This window comes from Giraffa tippelskirchi, chromosome 3 (assembly GCF_054371585.1).
Source record: "Giraffa tippelskirchi isolate mGirTip1 chromosome 3, T2T-mGirTip1v1.2.pri, whole genome shotgun sequence".
NCBI classification, from domain to species: Eukaryota; Metazoa; Chordata; class Mammalia; order Artiodactyla; family Giraffidae; genus Giraffa; species Giraffa tippelskirchi.
Genome location: NC_137277.1, coordinates 11,829,999 through 11,840,848, shown reverse-complemented (window position 1 = coordinate 11,840,848; position 10,850 = coordinate 11,829,999). Strand labels below are relative to the sequence as shown.

The window sequence follows — 10,850 nt, the reverse complement described above, 5'->3', positions numbered from 1 at the left end:
CTGTACCGCCCCCCCCGCCCCAAGGCCTAACCAGTGATTTTCTTTATGGTCTTTTTTTTTTTTCTTTTTTTTTTTCTTTATGGTCTTATGCCCTCAACCCAGAATTCCTCTGGCTTACCCCTTTTCCCCACTGTCCAGTCAAACCAACACATCCACAGAGAGTTCAAGCATTGAAGGAAGAGACCCTTCTGTCCCTGTTAGGTTCAGAGGCGGCAGTGTCCTGGGAACGGGTTAGGCGTGGATGTGGCTCAGTAGCTCAGAAGGAAGAGACCCCGGCTGCGAAAGGGTCAAGACCTGGCGCTGCCCGCCCCCTCCTGGACTTCACAGACCCAACCCCAAAATGCTAGACAGTCGCTTTAGTTAGGAGCAGACTGTCCGCTGGGAGAAGACGTGCTCTGAGGGTTGGTCGCCCTGGGGGAGCCCATGTACTAGCCCGGGTTCGGAAGCCTGCCCGGCCCTTCGACTTCAGGCGGGTCCAGTGGAGCCCCCGAGTGGAGAGGAGTGAAGAGGCCAGGCCCTTGTGCTTCCCGCGTTTGGCTTTAAACACGTTGGCCCTTTGCCATACTGCTCTGTCTGCGATAGCTTTATCCCAGCGGCGTGAGGGCCCGGCTCCCGCTGAGACGCCCCCGAAACTCAGCGCGCAGCGGCCCCGCCCCCGGCCCCGCCCCGCACCGCCCCCGCACCGCCCCCGCCCCCGCCGTACGGCGGAGGCCGCGCTACGACCTGGGCGGCCGTAAAGCGCAGGGCCCCGCCCCCCGGCTCCCGCGCCGCGAGGCCGAGCCCCCGCCGGTGGCAGGGCTCCAGGACGATCTCACGATGGCCGGCCCCAGGCCGCAGGTCGAATACCTGGCGGGCTTCTGCTGCCCTCTCGGGGGCCTGGCGGCGGGCAAGCCTCGCGTGCTGTGCCACGGGGCGGAGATCTTCCTGTCCACCGGGAGCGAGCTGGTCTACGTCTATGACCGGGAGGGGCGGCTGCTGATCGTGAGCACCGGGCACACCGGGGAGGGGCCGGGACTGGGGGCTGGGGGATGGGGGCTGGGGCGGGATGGGGTCCGGGGCCTTGGAGGGGGCGGGGCCGGGCGTGGATGTTCGGAGCGGCCGGCGTATTTGAGGAGTTTGTCCTCTACTTCGCCTGAGCCCCCACGCCCCTGACCCAACGCTGCCCTTCTCCCCGGTCGTCCAGGCCGTGTACAAGTTTCCCGGTCAGGTGTGGCACCTGGAGCTCCTGGCCCTTCGTAAGGTGCTCTATGTCCTGTGCGCCCGGAGCGGCATCTATTGCTTGTCTTTGGACCAGATGACCAGGTGAGGCTTGGTCGCTGGCGGGCACTCCTTTGGGTTGGGCGCTCACTGGCCTCTCCTGGGTTGAGGCTGACATGTCCTCAGATGGGCTTGTCACTGTCTCTGAGTGGTAGTACTTCCCTATCGTCCTCAAACACTGCCCCTGTGACCTATATGGTCTGGTCACCTCTGGACTGGGTTCAGAATGAGCACTCACCACAGGTGAGGACTCGGGGGCCTGACAGTTCCGCATTGATGAGAATTTTCTGTCCAAACCCCATTTCTGGAAGCCTTGATACATGCTATTATGCATGTGTCCCTGGGTGACCGGGGTGGGGGAAGCAGAGCATTCCCTGGAGCAGGTGGGAGGCACTGTGGCATGCCAGCTGCTCCCTGGTGGTGGCCTCTGAGATCGCTCCCTGTGCAGACCCCACACCAGTCATGTCGGTGGCAGGCTGTCCTGAAGGGAGCCTGTGAGCACTGTAACCGACAGTTCCCTGGGTTCTTGAAGGTCTGTGAGCCGAGACGAGGAGGATGGCGGGGACGACCAGGACAGTGAGGATGGGCAGGTCGGTGAGCCCCCTGTCCCTGTGATCCCCGTGGACCCAGACTCCTGTGTGCTCCCGGACGCCTCGCTGCATGCCTTCACCGTCCTTGATGACGCGCTCGTCACCTTGGCACTGGGCCCCAGCCAGTGGAAGATGCAGCTGTTTGAGCGTCCCTCTCCAGGGGAGGACCCCAGGCCCGGAAGCCAGATTGGTGAGGTGGAGTTGTCCACCTGCACCCCCCCAGCTGGGAGCCGGGGGGAGCCTGCAGCCCCCCGCTTCCTCCCAGTGCTGTGCTGTGCATCACCACCAGGCTCCAGGAATCCACTCGGCCACTCATGGAGCTCTGGGGGTGTCACACTGGAGGGGGCCCTCTTTGGGCTACTCTTTGGAGCCGATGCCGCCCTCCTGGAGTCACCCGTGGTCCTCTGTGGGCTTCCCGATGGCCAGCTCTGCTGTGTGATCATCAAGACCCTGGTCACCTCCGCATCAGCCCCGGGTGATCCGAAAGCCCTTGTCAAGATCCTCCATCACCTGGAGGAGCCTGTCGTCTTCATTGGCGCCTTGAGGACAGAGCCGCTGGCCGAGGACATGGAAGACGTACAGTGCGACTGCCTGGTGGCCCTTGGTCACCACGGCCGGACGCTGGCCATCAAGGCCAGCTGGGACGAGGCAGGGCACCTGGTGCCTGAGCTGCGGGAGTACAGCGTCCCGGGGCCCGTGCTCTGTGCGGCCTGCGACAAGAGCAGCCACGTGTACCACAGCACCTCCGCGGGCCTCCGCGTAGTCGACCTGGCTCAGGAGGGTTCCCCCTTGGACCCCACGGAGCGTGATGGGGCCCCAGGAAGCCTGCCCCCTCTACTGTATCCAGACAATTTGGGTGTCTGCAGCCTCGTCACTCTCTGTGTGTCATCGAGTGCGCCTGAAGGTATGAGCCACGGCCGAAAGCTCAAAACCAAAGCCGCGGGGTGTGTGGAGCCCCCACCCTGGCATCTCCTCCCTGTGAACTGGCCGTCTTCCTCTCCCTGCCTCATTCCTACTCTCCTTAAAACTGCCCCAGGCAGCCCGACCCTCCGCCGGCACAGCCTCATGGTTGATGCTGGTCTTGGGGTCCTGTGTGGGTTTGGGGGTGGGATTTCTGCTCCTCTGCCTGGGTAGAGTCTGCCCCTGGGCGCCCCCTGGTAAGAGCATTTTCCCATGACAGGTCTCACGTGGCAGGTTGTCCAAGGGAAACTCAAACTGGTTCAGGTCAAACCTTTATGTTTCTCCTGAAGGCTGGAAAACGTTTGTTCCACTTACCAAGTGGCCTCCAAGGAGCCCACTCTGCACTGAAGGCGGGGGGGCAGGGAGGGGGCATCCCTGAGCTCTAATGTGTGTGTTCTCCCCAGACAGAGCTGGAGAGGGTTTCAGCCGTGTCTGCCCAGTGCTGGGGGCAGGGGTACAGCCGCCCTCCCCCCACCGTATATTCCCCTTAAGATGGCCCATGAGTGCACTGTAAGGCCCGCCGTGGACTATACTCGACGGGAAAGAAATGCTTTCGAAGGGAAGAAACTGCTGTCTCCCACAGGGAAAGAGGACTGCCTGTAGCAGGGAATGGGGGAGCCACACCTCTGGGCAGAGCTCAGGGCCTCAGTGGTACTGGACCTGCAGAACCAGTGGGTCGCAGGAGATGGAACCTGTTTCCCAGGGAGCTCCTGGTGCCCAGGAGTGGGAATGGAGGCAGAACGCTGCTGGGGAGGCAGCAGGCTTCCAGAAAGGCCCCGGCAAGTGCAGACTGGTCAGTGGAAGAGGCCTGGGCCTGCGTAGCACTCACTTCTCTTAGAAAATCTCAGAGCAGCTCTGTTCAGGGCAGAGGCTGTTGAAGGGGGCATGCACCCTGCTAATTCAACAGCCCTCATCTGGTCCCTTTTAGTCCATGTACAAGGTGACGCCTCTGCTGGCTGACCCCCTCCCAGGGAGGCCCCTCACAGCATGAGCCCAGCCCAGGATGCACCGCGGGCTCCTCGAGGATATCCCTAGGACCCTCTTTTCCTCATGGGTGCATTGGTGTTCTGCCAACACGTATCTGAGTCCGGAAATTGCTGAATGTTCCCAGCTGTGTGCCCCTCCCTGCCCGCCACCCAGGCCCTGCGTGTCTTCTGCAGGGGGTGCCGAGCTCCTGGCCCTGTCTGCCAAAGGCCGGCTGATGATCTGCCGCCTGGACCCACATGCTGAGGCACCTCAGTCCTCCAGAGTGACCTCGGCAAAGGCTGGCCAGAAAATTAAGCAGCTGTTGTCTGGAATTGGCACCGTGTCTGAGAGGTGAGCAGTGGGCTGCGGCCCGGGCTGAGGCTGGCATGGCGTCTGGGAGGTGTCCAAGGTGTTGGCACTGGTACTGGTCCGGACAGGGCCTGTGACTTTGCCTCTGACCCCCAAGATTGCCCCAGACGTCGCGGTGCCTGGTCAAAGGTGATACTAAAGACCAGCGCGGATGCCAGGCCCCTGTGGTTTAGGACCATTTCCGGGGTGCATGCCACCCTCTGGGCTGTCCACGGTGGCTCTGCAGAGGAGCATCTAGGCCAACTTGGAACACGTCAGGGAGCACAGCAGGGGTGGCCAGCCCCACCATGGGCACCTCCTGGCCTAGTGGCCAGGATGGGTGTTCAGGCTCTGTGAGCCCAGGAGGCGAGGCCAGGCCACCAAGTCCAGGCTGCCCCAGCTCCATCCTCCACCCTCTCTTCTCTCATTGCTGGAGAGAAGGGTTGGGTTAGACAGTCGCGTGAGGATGGGAGCTCCTGAGGCATAGGCTTCTCACCTTATGCTAAGGAGGAGTGAGGTCTGGGTCTTAGCAGCCACGTCTGTTTCCAGAGTGTCTTCTCTGAAGAAGGCAGTTGACCAGCGGGACAAGGCCCTGACCTGCCTCAATGAAGCCATGAACGTGAGCTGCGCCCTGCTGTCGAGCCGGGAGGGTCCTCGGCCCATCTCCTGCACCATCAGCACCGCCTGGAGCCGCCTGCAGCTGCAGGACGTGCTGATGGCCACCTGCCTGCTGGAGAACAGCAGCGGCTTCAGCCTGGACCGGGGCTGGGCCCTGTGTGTCCAGGTGCTCCGCAGCTCCCAGGCCTTAGACCTGGACTCAGCTGGCTCAGCTGTCACCTACACCATCCCCGTGGACCAGCTCGGCCCCGGCGGTCGGCGCGAGGTGACGCTGCCCCTGGGCCCCAGCGAGGACGGTGCCCTCGACCTGCCCGTGACCGTGTCTTGCGCGCTCTTCTACAGCCTCCGGGAGGTTGTGGGCAGGGCCCTTGCCCCCCGGGACCCTTTCAAGGACCCCCCTTCGGCCGAGTGCACCCCCGTTGTCCTGCCCGAGCAGGATGGCGTGTGCCTGCCCCTGAGTGAGCACACGGTGGACATGCTGCAGGGCCTGCGCTTCCCCAGCCTGGGCGTGCCCCACACACAGGCCCTGGGCCCTGCCAGGGACCCCATCCACACCTTCCTGGGAACTTGCCGCGTGCCAGGCAGCCAGCCGGCAGGACCCGAGTCCCTGCGGGCCAAGTACCTGCCCCCATCGGTGGCCACCATCAAGGTGTCGGCAGAGCTGCTCAGGGCTGCTTTAGGGGACAGTCACGCAGGTTGGTGGCACTGACTGGCTTCGGGCAGCCTCAGGGCCCTTCCTCCCTCCCCTGGAATCTGGCCAGCCTCACTGGCGCACCTCTCTCCTCCAGGCGTGTCCCTGGGCTGTGCCACCCTGCAGTGGCTCCTCGCCGAGAACACTGCTGCGGACATCGTGAGGGCCCAGGCACTGTCCTCTGTCCAGGGAGTGGCCCCCGATGGCACCGATGTCCACCTCATCATCCGAGAGGCAAGCAGGGGTCAGCTCTCCTGCCCTGGGGGGGACGTTGGCCTCGACAGCAGCAGTTCTGAGTGGGGCGTCTGGGCCACTGGAGAGGAATCGATTCTGGGGCCCACCTTCCGGAGGAGTCTGACGCACCCACATCCGAGAGGCGGGCTGTGATGGGGCAGCCTTCGTAGGGCTGGAAGCTGCAATGGCCTCCCAGCCAGGTCTCCATGAGGGCCACCCTGTCCAGCGCTCCCCACACGTGGCCCTGGCCCTGCCTCCAGCTGGAGTTCACAGTGGCCTGAAAAACTCACTTGTACCCCCAGCAGCAGCACAAGCCCTCCAGCCCCTGAGCCATGCAGCCCCCAGAGCCCCAGGGTGCTGGGCCCTGTCACAGACACCCTGGCCAGGGGCCGCTGAGACACTGAAGTGGGGCTTAGTCCTCTGGCCACATTGCACACACCGTCCTTCTGGAGACCCTCCTGGCGGCCTCGGGGTCACATCCAGCTGACCCTCGTGCCGCAGCATTGGTGGCTGTGGCAGAGCATCCTGTGTGACCCGGCACACCCCTCTGAGGGTGGTGGGTGGAGGCTGCCCACTAGACGGCCCTTTCAGGTCCACCCAGGCTAGGCAGCATCAAGGTCGGGTATCCTGGGGACCTGGTGGTGGAGAGGACAGGGTGCCCAGCCATCCCACAGTCCCAGAAGGAAGAGCTTCCAGGGACAGCATCCTTCCTAAGGTCCCTGGGGTCTTGCCTTGCTGTCACCCATCTTTGCCAGGTTTTATCTTTGGCTGGAGGGCACTGGGCAGAGATCTCCGTTGCCCAGCCCCCTCCCTGTTTGTTTGTTTGTTTGGTTTTTTCCCCTCCCTGTTTTTTAACAACCTGTCGGGTGACTCGGGATGCATAGGGTGGGCCCTGGAGGGGTTGGGGCATGGGCTCTCCTTGGTGGTGCAGCCGCAGCCATCACTGCCTCTGGCATGAGTGCCACACACCTGGACGCAGAGGGAACAGGGCTCTTCTTGAACGGATGTTTCCAGATGAGCAGCTTTGGTGTTGCTTGGCTAGCTCGTTCTTCAGGTGGAAACTCATGCTGGCTGTGGAGATCGAGCTTTGCCCACGATGAGATGTGGAGGGGCAGCCCAGGCCTCACGTGCCTCAGCCAGCTCAGATGTTCCCACAGGCCAAGCTGCCCTTGGGCCAGGCAAGGCTATAGACAGCCAATGGGGCTCCTTGTGTGTTGCAGGTGACCGTCACCGACCTGTGCCCAGCGGGCCCCATCCAGGCCATGGAGATACAGGTGGAGAGCTCCTCTCTAGCCAACATGTGCAGGGCACACCACGCCATCGTCGGGCGTTTGCAGGTCTGTTGGCCCTCATGGGCTTGCCTGGGAAGTCTCTCTGGGGTGGTGGGGACACAGGACCCTGGTGGCTTGGCTTCCTGCCTGGGGTTGCAGATGAGCTGTGGCCAGTTGGGAGGTGGTGGGGGACTTGTCTCTCACCCTCCTGGCAGTAGCCCCCAGTGGCCCGTGAGCACACGTGGTTATAGGGAGACCGTCCACCTGTGACTTGTCAGCATGAAATCTCCTCTATTCAGTAGTGTGGAGAGGTCCAGCTCGGGTCCTGAGATAAGGTGTCTGCTCGTCGGGGCCTCCATGTCTTTGCCAAGAAAGCGAGAGTTGGCAGCCAGCCCCTCACACACACACAACCCTGGGGGCCACTCACTGCTGCTTCGATGATTTGTGGGGCTACTGGGGCCGCGACTCCAGGATCTGAGCGGAGGTCTTTGTGCCCGCCAATCTGTGAGCTGGTGCCCTTGGGTGGGCCCAGGGCCGGGTGGCCCCTCTCCTGCCTGTTTTGAGTGTGTGCGTGGCCTCGGCTGCACAGAGCGGTCTGGGTTGGCAGCTATCAGCCGATTCCCACGCTTTTCCTTACGTGTGGGCTCTGTGTCAGCCTCACCTGAGAACCTACCAGTGCGCATGCCCAGGCCCCACCCCAGACCCCGCGAGTCGGAGAGCTGCAGTCCGAGTTCCAGCAGGGATCAGAGGCTGCTGTTCAATTAATAGACCCAACGGTGTGCCCAGGCAAGCCTGGGGGCCAAGCCCTGACCAGAGGTCCCCCTCAGCCGTGATGTGACGGCCCTGCCGTGGCTGCAGCCATAGCTTCACGCCCGGGCTCAGGAGTCTGTCCTCCTGTCCCCAGAGTGGAGCTCCCACCCCTCCATCCTAGAGGGTGCCACGTAGTTGCTCTCCCCGGGCCTGAAACGTGCAGGGCCATCTGCAGACCTGCTGAGCGCAGCAGCTGAGAGGTGGACAGTTAGTGAGAAACTGGGGGTGTGGGGAGCGTGCTGACCAGACTTCCCGCAAGAAGGGGAGTTAGTGTCCCAGGGCTGCCAGGACCAAGTGACCAGGTGCCACGGACGGGACACAGTGAGTTCAGTTCGGAGGCCGGGATCCAGGTGTCTGCAGGGTGATTCTTTCCAAGGCCTCTCTCCTGGGTGTGTGGACAGCCGACTCCTTCCCAGGTCCTCATGGGGTCATCCCTTGGCATGTCCGTGTCCCAATCTCTTTTTAGAAGGACACCAGTCCTGTGGGATTAAGGCCCACCCACCTGATCTTATTTTAACCTGATTATCTGTGAAGATCCTCTCTCTCCAAACACCATCACCTAAGGTGCTGGGGGCTGGACCTTGCGTGTGTGAATCTGGGAGGCATGAGTCAGCCCCTAATGGAGTGCTGCGGGCACTCCCCTGATGGGAATCTTCTCGTGGGCTGCAGACCTCTGCCCTCTGTCTGCCGCATCGTGCACCTATGACAGGATGTTCTTCACTCACTTGGCTGCTCAGAATTTGGGAGACCTTGTCAGATGTGTAGTTTCTGCTTCTGGTGGCACTTGCTGCTGCCTCTCAGGGTGTTGGGGTCTCTTCTCAGTGTTTTGCCCCAGAGACCAGTGGGGGCCTTGCTGCGTGGATCCATCTGGGAGCATCCTCCCTGGGAATCAGGCTGGGGCTCGAGTGGAGCAGAGATTAACTGGGGGTGAGGCAGGGAGGCCTGATGGATGTCTCAGTGAGCAGGGAGGGCTGCCTGGCTCTGCGGGCTGGTGCCAGGAGCCTTGGGCTCTGGGGACACACGGGAGGGGCGCCCTCTCCAGCCACTTACCCCTTGTATCCCCCCAGAGGCTGGTGGTGGAGCAGGCCGCCCGGGGCTCCAGCCCGCCTGATCTCCGCCTGCAGTATCTCCACCAGATGCAGGCCAACCATGAGGTGAGGCCCTTCAGGGGTCAGTGCCCTGAACCTTCCACCCGTTGGGGCTCCACTGGGGTCACACACACAAGCACCTGGGTGTTGCCCAGCTTGGCGGCACTTCCCAGTCCGCTCAGCCCAGAGTCGGTTCTGGGCTCCTGTTGCAGGGGCGAGGTGAGAGCAGAGTGGGCACGATCACGCTGTCCCACCTTGGCCAGGACATTCCTGTCCCCTGGAGATGGGGTCTCCCCTCAGCCCAGCCACGCCTCCTGTCCCGAGGGGTCATCACACAGCCTGGGTGGGATCTGAGTGGTGGGTGTCCCTCCGCCTCGGAGGGGCCCGCTGACATGCCTGGTAGGAAGGTGGCCCCTAGCTTGTCGCCACCTGTCCCTTCCTGTAGACGCTGCTGCGGGAGGTGCAGACGCTGCGGGACCGGCTGTGCACGGAGGACGAAGCCAGCTCCTGCGCCACCGCCCAGAGGCTGCTGCAGGTGTACAGGCGACTCCGCAGCCCCAGCCTCCTCCTGCTGTGATGCCAGGTGGGCCCTGCCCTGCCCGGGACACTGGGAGCCCCCTCCCCAAACCCCCACCCCACCCTTCCCAGGGCCTTCCCGGCCTCTGAACCCTTGACAGCTCAAAGTACCTCCGTGGTTTTATGGAGAAAACCTGGCTCCTGACCTAGGAGGCACTCTGGGCCTGGTTACAGCTGGGGAAGGTCTGGGGTGAATGCAGCCGGCCCCCCAACATGGCCGCCCGATGCCCCCCAGGGTGGGTGTGCTCAGAGGAGGCGGGTCATGTAGCTGCTGTGTCAGGATAGCCAGGCGATCCGTGACCCCGCTGGGTGGGGGCCTGCTCGGCCTCCCACATCACTCCTTCCTTTCTTCCAGCAGCTGCCACGGCCTCCACATTCAACCTCAACACCGCTGGGCCGCTACCCACCCAGAACGTCGGGGCTGGATCATCGACGTCACTCCGCTCAGAAGTCAGGCCTGGCCGTGGGGTCTAGACTCCAGAGCAGGATCGCTGCTGCCCTCGCAGTCTGCGGGGGCCCCACAGACGGGGCTTTGGGGTTGAGACTTAGGCGGGTGCATTTCAGCGGTTGTCTGGCTCCCACCACGGTGCCCAGAGCCTGGGGCTGCCCCTCTTAGCAGCACCACTCGCCTTCCCACAGACCTCTTGTCCAGCACTGTCCACGCCTGCACAGCTGACCCGCTCTGGGTGCCTTGGTTCTGCTTCTCTGCAGTTACTGGGGTCACCAGGTGGGAGGGTGCTCCCTGTGACCAAAGCACAAAGACTCGGGGTGGCGGGGGGGTTTTCCTGCAGGTGCCCTGTGGCCACAACACTCAACAACTAGGTGCCTCTGGCCGGGGCCACACCCAGCGCCCAGCACTGTGCGTTGTTTCCAAGAGTCCCTCGGGGCAGACAGCAGCCCCGGGGTGGCTCCGGTGCTTTGGGGGAGGGTGGCTCTCCCCCTGGACTTCACACGGTGCTCTCCTGCTGTGCATACAGGGCCTGCGAGGCACCTCGCCTCAAAAAATGACCCCTTCTGTTGCTCTGCCTTGTCCTGGGCTGTTTTTTATGCCTCCCCCCCCTTTGGTCTGGTGGCAGCTTTGACCTGGATTCCTGGGCTCACCACAGCTCCAAGCCCCCGCCAAGGCTGGTGGCCACTGCACTCCCCAGATGAGCCTTGAACTGGCCTCTCTGGGGCCCCCAGGCCAGTGGGAATCCTCAGACACTGGGGTGAAGTGGTCCCTGCAGGGCCATTCAGGTCATGAGGGCCCCTCCCCAGGAGGACCACAGCCACCTCCTCATCATCCTCCATTGAGGGAGGGGGCAGTGGTGTGCTCCAAGTTGGGGTCTGGGGTCATCACACAGACCCAGCACTGGAGTGTTCTTCCAGAAGGGCAGGAGGGAGGACGGGGAGGGGGGTCCGCCCACCTAGTACTGTCCTGTTCCTCCTGTCCCCCTGTGTG

General features: G+C 63.1%; 1 protein-coding gene across 4 annotated transcripts; it reads left to right on the top strand.

Moving 5' to 3' along the window:
- Positions 1–760: 760 nt before the first annotated feature.
- On the top strand, positions 761–10,430 carry FAAP100 (FA core complex associated protein 100). 4 transcript variants are annotated; one of them, XM_081576221.1, is made up of 10 exons: positions 761–981; positions 1,184–1,302; positions 1,790–2,751; positions 3,968–4,124; positions 4,671–5,434; positions 5,528–5,664; positions 6,885–7,001; positions 8,870–8,899; positions 9,279–9,416; positions 9,768–10,430. In XM_081576221.1, the coding sequence occupies exons 1-9, from the start codon at positions 817–819 to the stop codon at positions 9,408–9,410; spliced, it is 2,583 nt and encodes an 860-aa protein (XP_081432347.1). In that variant the 5' UTR covers positions 761–816; the 3' UTR covers positions 9,411–9,416; positions 9,768–10,430. The 4 variants fall into 4 exon arrangements, with proteins under 4 accessions (XP_081432347.1, XP_081432348.1, XP_081432345.1 ...); XM_081576222.1 differs by having other exon boundaries at positions 9,765–10,430; XM_081576219.1 differs by having other exon boundaries at positions 8,813–8,899.
- Positions 10,431–10,850: the final 420 nt, after the last annotated feature.

Bases quoted from the DNA above. Each gene is read 5' to 3' on its own strand.
- FAAP100 (XM_081576219.1), top strand. From the start codon at position 817: ATGGCCGGCCCCAGGCCGCAGGTCGAATACCTGGCGGGCTTCTGCTGC. The intron at 1,303-1,789 runs GTGAGGCTTGGT...GGGTTCTTGAAG, and splicing joins TCTTTGGACCAGATGACCAG to GTCTGTGAGCCGAGACGAGG. The intron at 7,002-8,812 runs GTCTGTTGGCCC...GTATCCCCCCAG, and splicing joins CCATCGTCGGGCGTTTGCAG to AGGCTGGTGGTGGAGCAGGC.